General features: G+C 36.5%; 1 protein-coding gene across 2 annotated transcripts in view; it reads left to right on the forward strand.

Annotated features, from left to right (window-relative positions):
• Positions 1 to 20,112, forward strand: part of HACL1 (2-hydroxyacyl-CoA lyase 1) — a 21,100-nt gene extending 988 nt beyond the window's left edge. For both annotated transcript variants that reach the window (XM_063409475.1, XM_063409464.1), the window contains exons 2-17: positions 110 to 214; positions 3,747 to 3,787; positions 4,331 to 4,411; positions 7,073 to 7,145; positions 7,664 to 7,741; positions 8,727 to 8,821; positions 9,234 to 9,346; positions 10,975 to 11,110; positions 12,277 to 12,382; positions 13,746 to 13,829; positions 14,122 to 14,223; positions 15,129 to 15,283; positions 16,465 to 16,623; positions 16,903 to 17,010; positions 17,608 to 17,794; positions 18,179 to 20,112. In XM_063409475.1, the coding sequence (XP_063265545.1) occupies positions 110 to 214; positions 3,747 to 3,787; positions 4,331 to 4,411; positions 7,073 to 7,145; positions 7,664 to 7,741; positions 8,727 to 8,821; positions 9,234 to 9,346; positions 10,975 to 11,110; positions 12,277 to 12,382; positions 13,746 to 13,829; positions 14,122 to 14,223; positions 15,129 to 15,283; positions 16,465 to 16,623; positions 16,903 to 17,010; positions 17,608 to 17,794; positions 18,179 to 18,211 (1,656 nt within the window). In that variant the 3' untranslated portion in view covers positions 18,212 to 20,112. The remainder of the gene's footprint in view (positions 1 to 109; positions 215 to 3,746; positions 3,788 to 4,330; positions 4,412 to 7,072; positions 7,146 to 7,663; positions 7,742 to 8,726; positions 8,822 to 9,233; positions 9,347 to 10,974; positions 11,111 to 12,276; positions 12,383 to 13,745; positions 13,830 to 14,121; positions 14,224 to 15,128; positions 15,284 to 16,464; positions 16,624 to 16,902; positions 17,011 to 17,607; positions 17,795 to 18,178) is intronic.

Raw genomic sequence — 20,112 nt, forward strand, 5'->3', positions numbered from 1 at the left:
TCAGTTTTAGACTGCCTGGGTAGTTAGCATGCCTGTGCTTGGCATGTGCTTATTAGAGTTGTGTTTTGGGAAAAAACAGCCTGACTTTTCCCAACATTTTTCTTTACAGAACATCGAATACATGTTTGGCGTTGTTGGTATTCCGGTCACTGAAATCGCAATTGCAGCCCAGGCGGTTGGAATAAAGTATGTGGGAATGAGAAATGAACAAGCTGTAAGTATATGTCTGTAGTGGGAGCAGCCATTTCCTTAACTGTTTTACAATGGAATGAAACCCAGTTTAATTTCCTTACAAGAAAGAATGTGGTCTCTGAATTTTCCTTTAAAGAACCTACACAGGAGCAGCCACTGTGATTTTGGAATAATGGAGAACACTGGTGCTTTGGATTGAGTGTTTCTTTTTGCCCTTCTTTCCTCACTTCCATTTTAAAATGCCCCTCCTTTTCTATTTAGGGAATTGCATCTTCTCTCATTTAAAAATGTCATTCTCCAATAAGGGAGCAAGGATAGGAAAAAAAAAAGGAAAAAGGAGTGTAAAGACAGCATATGATAGAGAACAAAAAAAAAAAAATCAAAGTTATCTCCTTCAAGTGATATATTGTCAGATATTATCTGCCAGGTTTTGAGATGCTCTTCCAGACCTTTTTGTTTTTCTGTAGCTTTCTACCCACTTTCCAATATTATCATTCTCACTCCATCTGGTAGTATTTTAGTTCTTTTTAGGACTTCATTACCTACCTCTTTACTTTTTTTTCCCTGTCTGTGTGGTGTTCTCAAGTGCCCAAAGAGGAAAGTTTTCCTGTTGACTGATAAACTCGTTCTGACAATTTAAACAATTACTGTTTTTTTTCCTTAACTATGTTTTAAAAGCTCCCAGAACAGCAAACCATAGAAAGTAATAATGCTTCCAAGCTATCAAAACCAACTATGAACGTACACTTAGACTCTCTTTTTTATGTATGTTTCAACTTGATTGTGTAGGTGTCAGAAATTAAGAGCCAAGCTCCTCAGCATTTTGGTGTTATGCTGCTAGTTCTGCATTTGTTTGGTTTCCCACAGCAGTAGCTCTTTAATCTCAGTAGTTTCTTGGGTGGTCTGAGGTTGAAGATAGTAGCCTTGGGTTTATACATGGTTTTTAAGGCTTGCTGCACAAGATGGGGAGGTGGCTGCTGGCTGCTGAACTGGTAGCAGAAAGACCAGCAGCTTCCCATACCTGATCTACAGCAGTTGCCAGTTTTCCTTAATTGATGTAGTTAATAAACTTTTGGATTCTCCCAGTCCTCCACAAAGTGTTGTTACAGTAGTTCTCCTAAATCAGGTGGATGAGAGCTGTATGTTTTTGCTGTCTAATCCTTACATTATATTGGAATGTGAGAATTTAGAGGAATGTGTGTCTCTATGGAAAATCTGTAACATATGAGAGAGGCAAATATATACAAACATGTTTAAAAGATGTATTTGAGTCTTTGAGGAACTGGGAATTCGGCACAACCTTCATGTTCCTGTAGGCCATTTAGCAAATATTCTAGTTTTAGCTGTGGTTACAAACATTATTAAAATTAATTTCTTCATGTGTGTCTGTAATTAACAGAGAAGATTGCTTTGCACTGCCAGATGAGATGCTGTTCTATTTGTTACTCTTTACTAGATGAAGGAGACAAAGAACATTCTGCTGATAAATGATGTGCTGCTTTTGCCTAGTGGAATAAAAATAGCACAAAGACTGGTTTTAATGTCAAAATGTCAGGATTTCTCTTCTTTGGGGAGTCGAAAAGGATGAATGAAGCTGCATCTTGTAATGAGTTTTGTTTCTTCTTTATCCTCAGTGAATAACAGAGTCATTTCTTGGCAAAGGGTGAAAGGTTCTATATAGTATATTCAAGATATACTCAGTATATACTGTTATAGTTTTAAATGTCTCAGTTGTGTGGTCTGGCTGTGGAGGATGTGTATACAGCTGCCTTCTTTATTGGTGAAGGCAGCTGTATATGATATATGGAAAATTAAGGGATTTTTTTCCCAGGGGTTGAGTTTCTACCTCATTTCTAGGCCAGATGTAGCAAAAGGATTTCCCTGTAAAAGTGGTAAAATTTTAATTAATAGTGTTTATAGGAAATAGGGCCTGTAAACAAGTTAAAACACAATAAAATCTCATGATGAGATAATAATCAAGCAGTGTACTTGTTGGTTGTCACCCTTATGTTCTTGTTCTGCCCAGGACGGTGGTGGAGTCACCATCCCTGGAGGTGTTTAAAAATGACTGGACCTGGCATTTAGTGCCACGGCCCAGGTGACAAGATGGTTGGACTCAGTGATCATGGAGGTCTTTTCCAACCTCAGTGATTGTGTGAAAAGCTCCTAAAACTGCAGAATAGAAACACTTGGTGAAAACATGAAGCTAAAAGTAGCATTACCAATAGCCATATGCCAGTCTCCTGTGGCCTGTAACACAGCCTAAGTTTGCCAGAAGCAGTTCACCTGCATCCATGTGCCCTTTGAACAGTGAAAACTGTGTTGCAACTTCACAGGGGCGTGTGTTTTCTGCACCTGTCCTTGTGTAATTAGAGATTGCTGCGATTGTTTTGAAGACTGATAACCCAGATCAGTTCTAATCTGCAAAACCCCCTTTACTATATGATTATTTGTTGACAACACACATTGTTTATGTTAGTTCTTAATCTTTAATAATAATTGTCACTACATATTGAAAGCAATCTCTTGGTATTTGTATCCTAAGTTAGTTGTGAGCATACAGTATGCTAGAGTTTGTGCAGCAGTCAAAGGAGTCAGGCTCAAGAGCCCTTTAATGATGGCAGCTGGAACCAAAGTGGGCATCTTATCACCAGAGTACTCAATTATAACTAAAATCAAATCTCCACTCTATTTAAAAATGAAAGAGGCAGGTTCTAAAGTCAGAAGCTTACTTTAAAAAATTACAAAATACTGCAAAATGAGGGTTTTTCCATTAAGTGTTAGAACTTGATGATTTCAAGACAGGAATATGAAAATATGAGAGAGTGGGCAATGTCACATGTGAATTCTTGAGTTCTTCCTGTCACCTGTAAACTTTTTGATCACATACTGTCTTTTTACCAGGTGAAATTTATATCCAAATGTTTAATGTTGTAGATCTTAACATTTGTAGATTTTACTTTCATGATTTTTATTCAAAATACAATTTTTCTTTAAATGTGTAGTACTGAAGTGGAGTGAGAAGTATTTCACCAGCTCAGCTGGTAAAAGACAATCCCAAATCATCTAATTATTCTCTCCAATGTGAGATTTCAACCTTTTGCTTAATTTCTGAAATACAATATTTCTGAAGTGTCTGCATTTCTGCTAGTTGTCTTTCTCTTGCAAATCCCTCTTCCATGTTCGTCCAGAAGGCAGTGGAAAGCAGAAGTTTCATGTTTTGGACTATTTGTTTTTCTTCCCTGGTTTTAGTTGGGTTTTTTTAACTGGTTGAGTTTTTTCTTTTTCAGATCCAGAATAATTCTGATGTAATATCCTGTAACAACAGGAACCTGCAATGTGGAGAGAAGTGGAGAAGAGTCTTGAGATTTTTCATATTAATCTTCATGGACACATCTTATAATGGAAAGGATGAAATGGAGCTTTTACTTACGTTTAAGTTCTTATAGCCAGGGCAGAATCTGTACCTACTTATTTTCAGTATTTTTGTTGAAAGTTATGTACAAAATATCATTAAATGTATATATAATAATAAACTCCCATGTTTTCAACAGGCCTGTTATGCTGCATCTGCTGTTGGATATTTGACTGGCAGGTATGTAAAGAGTGTGCAAAGCTGTTAAGAAATGCTGACTAAGAATTACCATTTTTTGTCTCATCACCTGCAATAACAAGTGTCTCTGCCTAAATTAAATTTCAGTAAAATTTGTGTTCAATCAGATGCACTTCTTCCAATGTGAGCTTTCTTTCTTCATTGGTAAAGTGCAGTTGAGAAAACTGCAAACATAAGTTTACTAAATTGTAAACATTAGATGGCAGAGCAAATGTGATAGAAGAAGTCAGGAGCTGTGTTAGGATAAGCCTATGTATATTTCCCACCTCTGTGTGGGTAGCACATAATTGTTCACTTGCCTTTCTAATTGGATTGATACAGCTTCATAGTTTCTGATTTGCATGTCTGCCTTTAGTCATTCATACAAATTCCTAGCTATTCATGAGTTTTGGTGACTTGAGTAAAACTTTAATATTCTATATTTCAGCACCTTACTAGTTTTTGGTTGATTATTTATTTGGTATTCCCTGTGCTCACTTTGCTTTTCTCTTTTCCTCTTTTTTTCTTTTTGTATTTTCTGTGTAGACCAGGAGTATGTCTTGTAGTGTCCGGTCCAGGTTTCTTACACGCCCTTGGTGGGATGGCAAATGCAACCATTAACTGCTGGTAATTTAACTGCATTTTCCCTTTAAAATTTCAGTAATTGTGTGTTGTTACTTGTTTCAGATGTTGAGCTCCATGGTATTTAGTATTTTACTTTTTTACCCCTTTCATTGGATAATGAGAAAGGAATTCTTCCTTTATCAGCCTTACAATGAATTTAGTTACATTTTTTGTATTCTCATGGATAAAATTCTTAGGTTTGTCCTACCCTATTGTGTGTATATTAGAAAATCTATCAGTATAGCTGGTTGTATGGATGTGTTTGAAAATGAAGTCAATATTAGCGTGTAATGCTTTCATGATCATGGAGATCATCTTAAAGGTATTTCCTAAATTTAAATTCATACCTAAATTTAAATTCATGCCTTTGAACTACTGTATTTCAAGCGTGAATAAATTGACAACTGCATTGTTAAAATCCCTATTTTCTCCCCACGCAGACATTTAGAGTAGTAATTAATTATTGAATTAAATGATGTACAGAGGGATAGTATTTACTCTATAAGCCTTCACTGAGATTTGACAGCTTTGTCTGGTCTGTCACTGAAAGCTGTACTGAGGTATTTTGGGAGGAAGCTGTAGCAATACCAAGCAGATGTGATCACAGAATGTGATCCAGAGCAGTGTGCTCTGGAACACTGAATTAGCAGTGGTTGATGGACGAGGGAAGCTCAGTAATGGGAACACTAATAAATCAAGTCTGACATTTCGAAAAAAGTCCTCTAGTGTTCAAATTATGTTTTTAAAAAATGAGTTATTAACTAAAGTTTTGCTGTCACTATTTGACCTTAGACGAAAAAAGGAAGATTATATGAAAACCTTGCTTTTGAACTGTCAAAAGTTTGGTTATAAGAAAGAAGCGTGCATGTAATTTACTTATGGATTTGCAGGAGACATTTTTGAGGGTAAAACCTCTTGATATTTCACACTGAGAATTACCTGCCATGCTGCTGCTTCCTGTCCTGTCTCATTCTGAGCAAGATTTTATGCCTCAGTCTGGCTATGACAATAGACTCCAAAGACAAGTGTGTGATAGTTGGTAAGATTTGTAGTAAACACAAGCATGCTCTTTCCCTGAAGTTCCAGTTAAATTTTTTTTTCAGTTTACTGAAGTTCTCCTCCTGCAAGTCCGCAAGATTTACCACTATTAGTTCATTATAGTCAGATGTTCTTTTTGCCTCACTGTTTTTTTTGCCTTGCTTTATAGGCACTGCTCTTCAAAATGTCTACAATATTGGGACAGTAGTACAATCATTTCCTTGGGGGAAAAACTTTTCTCCAGTTAGAATTCTTTAAAACTTCAAGGGCAGAACTAAATCTTTTCAAGATATAGATGTTGGAGTTGGCTTTCTAAATAGTAGACCAGTTTTGTAACTGGGAAGTAATATTTCCTTTGTTCATTAAAATATTTAAATAAATTTGGAAAAGGAGAGTGAGAGGAACATAGGGCTTGTCGCTGTCAAACAGTCTTGGATAGTAATAATCATTTTTCTGAGGGGAGAGAATAAGCAGAATAAAATGTATAGAGCAGTCACCAAGTGCATTTTTCCATAACAATTTTTCACAGAGGTAAGATACAGCCTGAAGTTCTCATTTCACTGTGCCAAGGCATTCAAACTGAGATTTTGATTTATGGCAGAGAAATGGTCTGGTTATGAAGCTTGGATCTAGATACACATATCCCCAAGTCTTATGGGTGAATAAATTTAGGATTATGCATGGAAAACACTGTAAATGTTTCAGCTTGATACATTGTATAGATAAAGCAGTCAAAGGAAAGGCCATAGCTGAGAAGAAATTGCTCAAGAGAAAAAGCCTGTAAAGCTATTGACCCAATATTTCAATGTAGTGCAGATGAATGAGGAGATTAATAAAACAGCTTTCTTCTGTTGACTCAGCACTTAGCATTTTAAGGCGTTTGACCTACAATTTGAATAAAAGACAGGTTTTCATCCACTGCAGGAAAATTATTTATTATATTTTGTGGAAATTACCATAAAAATGTGCTCCTGTGGAATGTCAAACCCTCACTGTAAAGTAATACTGCCTTCCTCACATAGCTGTGAACTAATTTAAGTTCAGGACTGCTTGCAGGCATATTAAATTTTTGTCTGTTTCTTTGGGTTTTGGAGGTTTTTTTACTAAAAACAAAAAGCAGGGAGTGGTGCTGTCAGTCAGCTAATTTCTGCTGTGTTCCAAATGGTATACAAAGAAAACATAATCTTTGTGAAAAATTGTATCTTAGCTTGTTTTAGTTCTAGTTCTTGTGCATGTTACAATACCCTTTATAAACACACATCTTAATACTTTTTGGACCAATCAATACTTTTTAGCTTCTTCTTAGGTGTTGTCATTCCTTCAAACCACTGTGTCACCCATATTATCAAACTTAAATGAAAATTGCCTGCATTGTGATTTGATTTTAGAACTTCTATGATGTAAGTCACTTAATATGGCCAAATTGTCCCAAAACTGGTGACCCAAAAGCTACTGGGAAGGCTACTGGCTGAGACTGATATTTAGAATCCATTTCTGTATTCTGTATCTATTCCTGTAGAGATCTGTGTATGCTATATACATATATATACATATACATATATATACACACACATATACGCACTTACGGGGGGGGTTTTTTGTTTGTTTTTTAATATACTTTTCTAGGCCTTTGATTGTTATTGGAGGTTCTTCTGACAGAAATCAAGAAACCATGGGAGCTTTCCAAGAATTCCCACAGGTACATGTACATATAACTTTCTACAGGAAGGTTTCAGTTAAATAATTCTTGTTCTTCATTATTGTAGGAAAAAAGATCCCAAACACTACCACATCTTTATAAGCAGATCTTATAATGCTGTTGATTTGCTCCATCTACTGGTTTAAAATTGACATTGTGTAAATACAGCAGACTGCCTGAAATGTTTTTGCCTCCACTTACATTGGAATTGATACTCTGTTTTAGGTTTTCAGCTAGTATAAATTACCTTTGCTTGTTCTGAGATGGACAAAAGCAAAATGTTCAAGAAAATAAACCAGTTTATGGGGGAGGAAAAAAAAAACCCCAAAGAACTTAAGCACTTGGAACGAGTATGGTTTTGATAGTTTTCACCAGCTGTTACTGCACTTTTCCATGGGGAAGTTTCCACCTTATTGCTTTTTATCTGGCATTTCTTTCATTTTACTCATGTTGAAAGGAGATGGAAATGAGCAAATCACTTTGATAAATCAATACAGTGTTTATTTGCCTTTATTCAGGTTGAAGCTGGCAGGCTGTACAACAAACTGTCTGTCCGCCCAAGCAGCCTGGAAGCTATTCCTGCTGTTATTGAAAAGGTATGAAATAATAGAAAATAAACAACAGAACATCAGGTAACTGTCTCCTGATTCAGTGTTGAGGGTTTATTTTTGTATAGTTGTAACCCTTAGTAATTTGCTCTGGCAGATAGGAGGTGATGGTTGATAGAGTAAATTAACAATTGGGGAGGTTCTGCTTTATGAACAATGCTATGAAGTAGGCTAAAAATAGATCCCAGTCCAGTCTGATTCTTACTGAGCCCTGCAGTGGTTTTTGTTAGCTTCAAATAGAGTTGGAAAATTTTTATGAAATAAAGGCTTTTAGGGGGAGATGCAGTAACTAGAAATGTAATGCTTCAACTGTTTTACCACTGTCATGTGAAGGAGATTTGGAGGGGGGGCAGTGGAGATGGTTGTGTTTGGGGTTTGAATTCTGTTGTTGCTTTGTTGGGTTTTTTTGACAGTGAGAGAAATCACATCCTTATCTCAGTGCTTCAGAGAGGATTAGAGAAGTCTCTTGGTACTGCTGTAGCAGCCCTTCAGCCATGTCAGCCTAAATTCTGCATACAGTCATACTGTTCCCTGAAGTGCAAATTCAGCAGAGCATCTACCTGCAGTACAAAAACTGGGATCAAAACTAATAGAAAATGGAGGCATTGGTTATCTTGGTTTTACTCTGTTTGTGCTACTTTAAGTAGAATTCAGCATGAATGTTTAATTTTGTATCTTCAAACATAAAAGCTGATAATGCATTTGTCTCATTGTAAATTAAACAAAGAATTTATAGTCTAATACTGTACATTGCTGAAAGGCTACAGCTGGCATATAAGAAAAAGTATAAATAGCTGTCAAAACTTTATTTTGTTGGTATAAATCAATCCATGGAAGCTTCCACTATGATGAATCAGCAAAATGAAACTGTGCACCTTATCTGCCTACAGAAAACTTTTCTTGCTTTTTTGAATATAAATGTTTTTAAAATCCTGTCAAATGGTGATTAAAACTGTGGTTGTATGTGTTCTAGGCTGTAAGAACCAGTATGTATGGCCGTCCAGGGTCCTGCTATATTGACATACCTGGGGATTTTGTGAATCTTCAGGTGAATAAGAGCTCTGTCAAGTGCGTAAAGATTATGTTCATTATTTTTCAAGTCACTGAACAAAAAGAATTCATTTATATGTTAATTTCATATTTTATTTTCCTAAAACAAGAAAATCCAGCCTCTAAATGTAATATTCCATCATAACATGATACAGATTAGTTTGTAATGAAATGTGCAAAATAAAGGAATTAATATGGTAATATAATGATGTCACTCTGTACATCTCTGAAACAACATTTTACCTATAAGATTAAAGAAACAAGAAGGAAAAATTTCAAAGCCTGTTTAGAAAAAAACATTTCCCGTTCTAATAAATGCTGTAACATGGTGTGTAGCAACTGCAAGTTTATGCTAAACAATAGGTTTTGTCTTTCAGCATTTCTTGTTTTGAATTCTTTAAAGAGCCTCTTCTGTTTTGCTTGGCTTCAGGTACGTGGAATGCTGCCTGCCACCTCCCATCAGCGTGGCTGAACACTCTGCTGTATCCAAAGCAGCTTCTGTCATTGCCCTTTCCAAGCAGCCTCTGCTCATCATTGGCAAAGGTAGAATGATTTGATGTAGCTTTGAACTGTGCACCTTCAGGACAAGAACAGTGATTGCTTTTCCCTAGAACTGTTAGCCATCTTTTGAGTTAAACAAACAAACCAACCAACCAGTAGTAAAACCACAAAATTCTTTGGAATTTAGTGTTAAAATCTGCTCTGGTTTTAGAAATTTTTTTCTGTAATGGTTTATTTTTCATCTAGATTAAAGAAAAATCAGTTGATAAAATATAAGTGTATGTAGAAAAAAGGTCAGATAACTGTTGTCTTTAATCCTAAAGCCAATACCAAGGGATCACTTCCAAAATTCTGAACAATTTAAATTCTATTAAAGAAATTATATTCTTTGTCTGATGCTCTGGCATATATAGCAAGAACCAGAGTAACCAAAGGTCATTTTTCTGTTCGTTCTTACTGGAAGTGCCAGCCTACCTGTGTGGGGATATACAGCAACACACAGCAGGTGCTGCTGCTGTTGCTGTTTTACAGACATTTCATTGTACTCCACCAGTGTAATCAATTCCTGGAGATGGAGGATAATTATTCTCTGTGCTGGTTCACTTCTTTTGTGCCTCCTTGTGGAGTGTCAGGCAGTGCAGTGGTGCTTCTGTTGAAGATACAGGTCAGCTAGGCACAGAATTGAAATAACCAGCTCGTTTAACCCAGGCTGCTTTTCTGCAGATGTGGGGAATGATCTCTATCTGTGTTTAATTAGGGAGTGCAATGATTGAAATGAGATGGATCTTATGATTGATTAGGTAATGAAATTGAAAACAGAAGGTAGAGCTGAAGAGATTATGGGATTTTTTTTTTTCTCTCTGGCTGGATACCCATGAAGAAAAGAGTGTTCTTTGAAAGTAAAAGGTGGAAAAGGCAGAAAAAAGATCTGTGTTTTGTCAGTGTCAGCAGTTGAGAATCTACTCAACAAATGTACCTGGACTTAGTGCTATATATTGTTGTTAGCAGAATTTTGGAAAAATTTACAGAAGTGTATTCTTCAGGAATTAAGGCTCACAAATTCAGGCCATTACACAAGGACCAGTCAGTTATTCCAGGTTGCCTGGGCAAGCTTAATTCAGCAACCATGTACTGCTGCAGCATCACAGGAAATGTATGCACAAACACATACTTTTGCAAAACTTTAAGCTTCTCTCTTTTCATTGAAGGCTTATAGTAGAGTCTTTGGGCAGGTTGTTATGCAGCATGTGGTACAGCAGCATGCAGGGGACAAGCAGGAAATGATATGATACAACATAAAGGTCATCTCCTGTTGCTGCTGCAGAAGTCTCTGTCCCGTAATACCAAACTTCACCCACTAAAAAATTGTCCTTTTAAATAAACAAGATCTATTTTTTCCCTACCTTGCTTCATAAAAATTGATAAAATAGTTCAGCTGAAGTCTTACAAAAAAACCAAGCAAACAAAACTTTTTGTTAAAGATAGGTAAAATTCTAACCACAGATATCTGTGGTTTGACATGTTTAGTTTGAGTTCAGAATGAAAAATAACAGGCAGCTTTCATAATGGGAAACAGTACTCTTTCTGCTATAATGTAATCAACTTAATCGAAGTTCAAGCAAAGTTGGTTTCTGTATTAAGTATTAAGCAGTATTTTTCATTTCATTCAGGTGCTGCTTATTCACATGCTGAAAACAACATCAGAAAGCTGGTGGACCTTTGTGGACTGCCTTTTTTGCCTACCCCAATGGCAAAAGGAGTAGTTCCTGATAACCATCCAAATTGTGTAGCTGCAGCAAGATCAACGTAAATATAAAGCAAGGCTTCTAATCCTAACAACTGAGAAACAACTAGGAATTTTGGTGGTCTTCAGATGCCAGGGAAGGGGAAATTCATACCACAAAAATCTTTTCAACCATGTTTTGCACCTCACTGTAGAGCACTGAAAGTCTTGCTGGGAAAGGGACAACAGATTTAAGTGGATCACTTTAGAATGCTTACCAGGAAGATACCATGAGATATATTATAACCAGTAGCTATGAAACCTGGGGCAAGTAGATGGATGGATCAGTGTTGCTAGTTTGTATTTCATAACATTTCATAACACAAAACAGAGCTGGCAAGTAGTTTATGTTAAACATTTAACTTTGTGCACTAAACAAATTTCTTCTTTTTGCTTTAACACTATAAACGGAAGCTTGAACTGCCCATGTTGCAGTTGAAGTTTTGCCAGCTGTTGTCTCTCTCTGTATGTCTATGTATGCAATGCTCTATCACTAAATTACACTTTATTTATAAAGAAAAGATATTTCAAACTACCCTGAAAGACCCTGTTTAAAGTAATTTTTAACTGGGGTGGGGGTTTTTTTGGCTTTTGGCAAAATTCATGTGAATGGACTCTTAGAACCCTACTGTGTATGAATGTGCACAGAATTGGTTTGCAGATGGAGCATTTATATACCCTGAAAGTAAAATGCTGTCCATTGCTGAGCATCTTAGCTTTACCACTGTTAAGCATACTGCTAGCAAGAACAGAGAATAAAAGAATATACCAAATATTGTCTGCCTGTCTGAAAGGTAAATTAACAGGAGGCTATACTGAGAGGCCCATACAGTCTTAATTTTGGCACCCACTGTTGCCAGTGTCACAATAGGGAGTCTTTTGCTTTAACCTCAGCATCGTTCTAGCATCTTGTTGGTCTCCTAATGTAATGATTCCTCCCCTATATACAGTGTAATAGGAAAACAGTAATTCATTTTCTTCTTAGGTTGTTTAACTCGAGAATGGCTTGGTGATTGGCTGCATAAATGGATACAGGGTTTTGGGGCCAAGCAAGCAGCTTAGAGGAAGGAAGAATTATGTGTGTATTCTGGGGTTTGCTGTGGTGGTTAGGATTGCTACTAATTTTGCCAAGACTGTTAAATGTAATAGAGATTCCTTCTCATCTGGCTCTGTCATTTGCCTTTATTAGGGCATTACAGCATGCTGATGTAATCATCTTGCTTGGTGCAAGGTTGAATTGGATTATGCATTTTGGCCTTCCACCAAGGTATCAACAGGATGTAAAGGTTATTCAGGTAAGCAGGAAAATTATTATTACTTGATAAAAGTCTTCTGTGTTCTAGCATTGCCCAGAGCAATTATTGTACATTATTTTGGTCATGTATTTCATGTGGCAAGTACTGCCATATGGACAGTGCACTATGGTGCATATAGTTATGGTAATTCCTCAGGATTACTTAAGATATCTTTAGTTGTGGTTTTTACTTCCTAATTTTTTTTTCTAAGAATGCTTACAATATTGTTCCTAGTATAAAGGGCTTCGTGCTGCTATAGTGAGAAGGGCAGGCTCTTGTATGCTGTTGACTAATACAAGGTTAGACTTACAATACTGTTGTGATTTTTGGAGCATTGGAATTCCTGTGATTGAAAGAAAACTGTCTTTGAAATTGTGGAATCTTTTGTACTGCTCTTTTGACTGATTTTTTTCTGAGAAAGAACTGCTTTCAGATCCTGTCATAATGTAAGAGCCCAGTCACTTGGAAATGAAATAAGAGAAAGAAAGGCTATTTAACCAATTCATGCATTTGACAGTCTGCCAGCTCTTAGCAAGAGAAGTCTTTAAATCGTGTCCTTAAAATCTCCTCCCCAAGAGTCTATGATCAAATAGTAGTAGTTGATCCAGCACATTGGCTCTCCTGCTTACACTGACCTGGAACAAAGTCTAAAGTTCCAAACTTTGCAAAAGCATTAATTTTTAAGCTAAATTTTAAAAAATACACATGTGATTTTTGCAAATATTATTTTTACAAATAATACATATTTTATATTTCTTCTATCTAAAAAATTAAAGAAAATATTTTTTCATCTCACTTAATTTTTTTGGCTATCAGAGATTATTATTAAAATACTAAGTCAGTTCACAGTCTGTGTGACCTGGTCAAAAATAAGTTTATGTAACTTTAGAGGGCTCATGCATCACTGATAGATTTGCTTCAGTAGTTGCAACTTACTTTTCAGTTTCTTCTTGCTAGCTAAGTTCCTAATGTGAAGTAGCATACACACAGTTTTCTCAGTGACAAAATTGCTGCTTTGTATAGACTTTAAGGGATACCTGAGCCTGGATTTTTAGCTCTTATACAATGTTGCAATAAAGTTCTACAGTGTCTGCAGGAACGTGAAAGAAGCAAGCAGTCAACTTCAAGGATATATATGACTTTTTATTACAATAGGTATGTACGGTAGGGTTTTACTTTGTATAAAAGATTTTCTAATGTCATGTCAAGGAAAGGCAAAGGAAGTTACCTTTACAGCCAAAATAAGGTATGAAGATAGTGTTAGACATCTATGTATGTAGGGCCATGTTCCTCACTTGAACTGAAAAAAAAAGTTCTCCTTAATATCCTTGAGTTAATGGTTGTCTTTCTTTTTGAAATACAGATTGATATTTGTGCAGAAGAGCTGGGGAATAATGTAAGGCCAGCTGCAACTTTATTAGGTGACATAAAGGCCGTGACTGAGCAGGTAACGTAATGTCCTGTGTCCTCTGGTTTTGACCTCAATTTCCTCTGATTCATGTGAAGTTAGTTGCCAGTTAAGAATAAAAGAAAGAACCCCAACTGTTTAAGGAAAACCATTTTTCAGGCAGTATATTCATGTAGTATATCCAGTCTGTTCTCAAACTATATATTAAAGAATCTGATTAGTGTTACTGCGATTGTGCTGGGATTGTTCTTGATAATATTATTATTGATGTTTTTGTTGTCTTTTAAACATGTTAAAAGAAGTGCTCTACAGCATTTCAATATTGTTCCAGCTCTTAGAAGAATTCAACAAAAGATCATGGAAATACCCTTCTAATTCAGAGTGGTGGCAGAAGCTAAAAGGGAAAATAAAGAACAACGAGGAAAGATCAAAGGTAGGATGACACTAAAGAAATTAAAATGTTTCTTGCTATAACAGGCATTGATGCATTTTCAGTTTTGTAACTGCTCTGTATCCAACTTCAATTATTTCCCAGTTAAGTCACCCTGACTTTGAAAATTTGTACCATTCTGGTATGGGCTTACTCTTATGCTTAGGAACTGTAAGCATTATAGGTCAAGTATTCTGTGATTTTGTATAAATTCAAACTGTGTTAAAATCATTACACTTTGGGATTGGATTCCTAAAGCCAGAAGACCACAGCCAGAGCTGCTGTATTGTGGGCAGTGACTCCTAAGCAATGGACAGATACTCCAAGTGCAAGCTGGCTTAGATGAAGACACATTCTTAGTTTTCTTCTAATTGTAATCATTGTAATTGTGCAGTTTAGCAATGCTGGTCTAATTTAATCTATGTTAAAACCAAGTAGCTATTAAGACCAAGAGACTGCAGATGCTTGGTATATACCTAACTTTATGTAACTCATATTCTGTGACTTTAGAGGCATGTTCCCAAGACTGGGATCTAAAATAAATTCATTCTAGCAGATTGCTCTTTTGAATTACCTCCCAGCACACAGGTGGCAGCTCACTTAGGGTTGTCAGTAGTCAAACCTGGGTGGAAAAATTTCATGTGCCTCTTGGGTTAAAGTGAGTTTTAATAGCTTCTGCTAATGAAGGCCATTGAAGGGTTGCTGAGCTTGTTGAGCCTCTGATAAATATGTTGTTATGTTACCAGGGTAGATACAGAAGGAGTGACCTTGATGTAGTGCGTGGAAAACCAAATACCCCAGCCTTACCTAGCAGAGTGTATTTTTATTTCCATCGTTATTATTTATGTGTCTCTGTTTTGCACATTAAATTCTATTCATGGGAGTAACTAATACCTTTTATTTTTAAGGGATTAGCATTACAGAAATCTCTGCCTATGAATTATTACACAGTCTTTCATCACATCAGAGAACTGATACCCAAGGACTGCATTTTAGTGAGTGAGGGAGCAAACACCATGGACATTGGACGAACCATGCTTCCAAATTTGTATCCCCGTCAAAGGTGTGATATCTTTTGTTCTGACTTAATGAGCTACATTTCTGCATAAATGTTTTGATTTAGCTAAGAAGTATAATAGTCTGGAAAACAGAATTATGACATGTTGAGAGAGGGATTAAGGAAGGTTTTCCACTCACATACTGATGTCCTGTCGTAAATTTTAACAATTCTCTGCATGCTTTGCAGAAGAATGGTGACAGTTGCACTCTCTCTTGTGGAAAGTGAGTGATGAGCATTGTGTTTGATTCCCTGACCTAGATGTTGGTTTCTGTGCTCAGAGGCTGTGGTAAACATTGATGAAAAATAGAAACAATCACTGGGATTCTCACATTGAAAAGAATTAATGTGAAGAGTTTTTCTTTGGAACACTTCAAAATGGGGAAAACTTGAAAATTGGATTTTATATTGGACATGCTTTCATGTAAACCTCTAAGTACCACTGAGTACCTCTGAGTACCACTAAGATGTGTGTAGTCAAAATACTGCTTTGTGAGCAAAACAACGAGCAGCCAAGAAAACCCATGTACTTCCAGTAGTGTTGGGGGAAGAGTGTGCATTTCCCCCCTTACTTAAAATAAGGACACAGTAATGTTACTGGTTGTCTCTTCAGACTGCACTGCATGTATCTGAAAGCAAATTGAGCAGTTAACCCTAGAATAATCTAGTGCTTTATGTACTTTTGTATCCATTATGTGCTTCTGATTGAAATGATCTAACTAAATTATGGCTTTCAATTTGGTTTCAAATGGTTGAACAGAAGACTAAAATTTGAACAGCAGTATTTAATCAATGGCTTTCAGACTAATAGTTATATTTTCAAGGAATTAAATATAGAAATATTTCATGTTGTCTGTCTCTACAGTAATTGAATGTTTTTGAAATACTGTTACTATGCAAGCTAAAAGCATATGAGAATAGTTCTTTAATGTAGCACTAGTGTACAAAAGTTCTTCATTTTAATTTGAGTTCCAGGATGTTTATGTCACTTAAAACATTTGCAGTTTTATCAAATGTTTGGCTGAATATAATAATCTTTACATGTGGTATCTCTTTATACCAATTGTTTATAAAACAGTATTTGAATACTATATGGCAAAGTATTACAAGTAAAACTAAGGCACTATGGATTAATTGAAGAGATTGAGTAGAAATAAAGGGATAGTAATTCTGTATTCTCCCTTTAGGCTTGATGCAGGTACTTTTGGAACCATGGGAGTGGGGCTGGGTTTTGCCATAGCAGCTGCAATGCTAGCCAGAGACCACACACCTGGAAGGCGAGTTGTCTGCATAGAAGGGGACAGTGCTTTTGGATTTTCTGGAATGGAGGTGGAGACTATCTGCAGGTAACTGGGGGGTTTTTGGCTCAAGAAGATGCTCTTCAGGGTCACTTTAAGTAGAAGACTTTAACTGCTCGTAGGTGGGGCATCCATAAAACACATGAAAACAAGCCAGGAAACATACATGCTCATTTTTTATGTTGTGATGTAGTGCTTTACCAGCAATGATGAAATCATATTTCAGGTGGAAGTGGTTTTTTTTTCCTTGTAAGAAAAATTACACTCTTAACATCTTACGGAAGGGGGCAAGTATTTCAGAATTCTTCCAAATGTGTCTTTTTACAGATACAACTTGCCAATCCTGATTATCGTAGTTAACAACAATGGGATTTACACTGGTTTGGATGCAAATTCCTGGGAGGAGATGTTAAAGTTTGGTGACCCTGCTACATGGTAAGCATCTTCAAAGAATGTCCTGTTAACTGTGGAAGAGATTACTAAAATTGACACTTGTTTAATTATTAATGCTTTATTATCCAGATTAAAATTACTTTTATAGAATCAATTTATTCCTGGGCTAAGTTCAGGTAAGTAAGAACCGGTTACCAAAAACAAACAGCCAACTTAATTCCATCCTACTGTTTGCACAACAGTGCAGCAGAAAATGATTCTCTATTATTCTCAGGTTCCTGCAGCAGTTCAGCCCACAGTACAGAGTTCATAGTGGGCTAACTTTCCAAATCCTGATTTCTCCAAAATTACCTGAGGCTTGAGTTCTGAGTTTACACAGGACTTACGCTTCTGAGCTGAGATCTCTGTACGAAGAGAACTAGGCTAATGCTTTGCTGGGGAATGTCTCTACAAAAAATGAGTATGCTACCCTATAAACACATCTTAGGTGATACAGGAACCATAGTTCTCTCAGCCCAGAAGAATTCATCAGGCCAGCACTATAATCATATTGGACTTTAAAATTGGTGCTAAAGTAATTAGATTAGTCAGCCTGGCAATTTTCCCATGCCATTAATCATGTTTTCCATTCTGTTACAGTGTACCGCCTGTTTCTCTCCTGCCAAATGCACACTATGAGAAAATTATGTCTGCTTTTGGAGGTAAAGGATACTTTGTTAAAACACCAGAAGAGTTGCAGAATGCTCTGAAAGCAAGTGTGACTGACAAGCAAACGCCTTCTCTTATAAATGTAATGATTGATCCACAATCTGAGAGAAAGAAACAGGTATGTATGTGTCTTCTTTCTTTTTCTGCAAGCTTCATGGTGGTGAGTGTCTGAAAACCTTAGGGACTGTTGCTTAAATCACAGAGCAGGCAGACATGGTTGCAGGACAGAAAGATTGTTCTTAGATTTGGAAGATGGAGAAAATAGATCCTTGCTATCTGCTTGTTGAGTTTTTCCCCCACTGGCTATTATTAATGTATAGTGTCCTTGATGACTGTTTCCAGAATTTTAGGTTATTCCTTTTCATTCTAGACAAAGCAGATGAACCATGTTTGAGCAGTCTTTATATCCTGTGGATTCCCTCTGATAGTTAACTGTTCCTCTTGCTGTGTGCCCATTCTGATGTGGTTTTTATTCTGTGTTGATTTGGGTTTTTTCTTCCAGGAATTTCCTTGGCTGACTCGTTCTAACCTGTAGTAGAAGAGGAAGATGATGGTGGTGCAAGGCAGTACTTTAAACAAAATTGAATTGTTTTCTGGAAGTGGAACTGATACAACTGTGTTTTGCATAGGCATTGGAACAAAATGGGATTTTAGAACTGCTGCTAAAGGAATCTTTAAATGCTGAAATTAAGTAATTGTAAAATGAGAAAGACACATATGAATGTATACCAGGCCTTCTAGCACATTGTACACAAACACTGATGATAAAATTATATACTTTACTCAGAGTAATATCCATTATTTGTGAATTTAAATCTTGAATGTTCAGGATGAACAGACCAAGGAGAGGGTTTTATGCTGTCTGCAACACAGAAGTGTTTGACAGTCTGCAGTTATAGTAACTTGATTTTTAACCAACCACACCACCATTCTACTTGTTAAAAACTTTGTCCTCTAAGGACCAAACCAAAGCATTTTGCTGTGAATAATTCCTGATTGGCCTCATTATGCATTGAAGCCCGTTGCATTGGTAGTAGCTTCCTTATTTTACAGATTGATTTTTCAGCTTCTTCTGCATGTAGAAGTAGTGTATTAAAAATGCAGAACTTACTCAAGGGCTAAGTTTCTGTCTACTGAATTTGTTTTTACTAACTGGAACTTACGGTGTTTGTCGGAAAAGGAAATCCTGGATTTTTGTTTGATGCTTAGCTCTTCACAGACACCACCATGTCTGTAGGCTGAAAACATGGCCATATTTCTTAGTGAGATTTCCAGTATTAATAGATTAAAAATCTTTATAATCAGAAGCATTTTAAACAAAACATTACCACCAACATCACTGAAATATCAACAGTGACACCAACAAAAAGACCACAAAAAACCCCAAACGAGAACAAAATTTTTAAAAATCCCTCACCAGAACAACAACAATAAAAACTATTAGACTGGAGCATAACGTTCATTTTAGCTGGCATCACAAAGCAACCACCAGTGTTTGTGCTGTGACTGGCTAATCGTACAACAAAGGTTCTTCATGTAACTGGATAGAAACCTGGAGTTCCACCTGCACTGTGATGCAGAGGTAACATTTAAAGCATATATTTGGCCTGCCTGGAATTCTGTCTACTGTGTTTTCATTTGTTGCTGCATCTGACAATCTGACTTAGAGTTGAGACTTTAAAAATGAAGTAGCTCTTTGTCTACACTTCTGTCATGACCTACAGCAGCTAGTATGCCAGATACTCTGAACAGGTTGCTCTATATTTACATCTGTTCTTAAATGCACAGGTTCTTCGTTGTTACTTGCACAAAAGGGAATATTCTGTCTCTGATTTGGATTTTGCTTGCTTTATTTTCCATTATTCCATTGTCAGTAAGTGGAAGGCACTTGATGACCTAAGGAGAGAAAGGACTGGGCTGGCAGGGGATCATGACCTACAGTCAGATGTGTTGCAAAAGGCTTGGCTTATTATGGCTGGCACTTTAGGTCTGGCCCAAGGCTGTGGGTTACTGTTAGGCAGAGGAATGTGTGTAGTCTCTGCACACTAGTACAGGGAGATAATATCTGAAAGAAATAATATCTGAAAGGAATAATATCTGAAATAATCTGAAGTGCAAAAGGATAAAATCCTAGAATGGATACAGCTCACAAAAAAATGTAAAGCTGTTGAGTTGCTGTGTTGTCTGGGGTACTCTGCAAGGAAGGTGGAACAATGTTGAATCTTGACATTAATTTTGTTGCATTCTTCTTGTCTCACAAATTTTGGTATGTTTCAGTGATTAAACACAATCTGTTATGATGGTGTAAAATATCTCTAGGAGTTAATGCTGGAGCTGACCACAGGGGAGATAATTTGCATTGGATAAGCAAATGTAGAAATTATTGTTTTATACTTGAAAATTAATAAAAAGTGATTTTCATGCTTTCTCCTTTAA

Source organism: Prinia subflava, chromosome 1, assembly GCF_021018805.1.
Source record: "Prinia subflava isolate CZ2003 ecotype Zambia chromosome 1, Cam_Psub_1.2, whole genome shotgun sequence".
Classification (NCBI taxonomy): domain Eukaryota; kingdom Metazoa; phylum Chordata; class Aves; order Passeriformes; family Cisticolidae; genus Prinia; species Prinia subflava.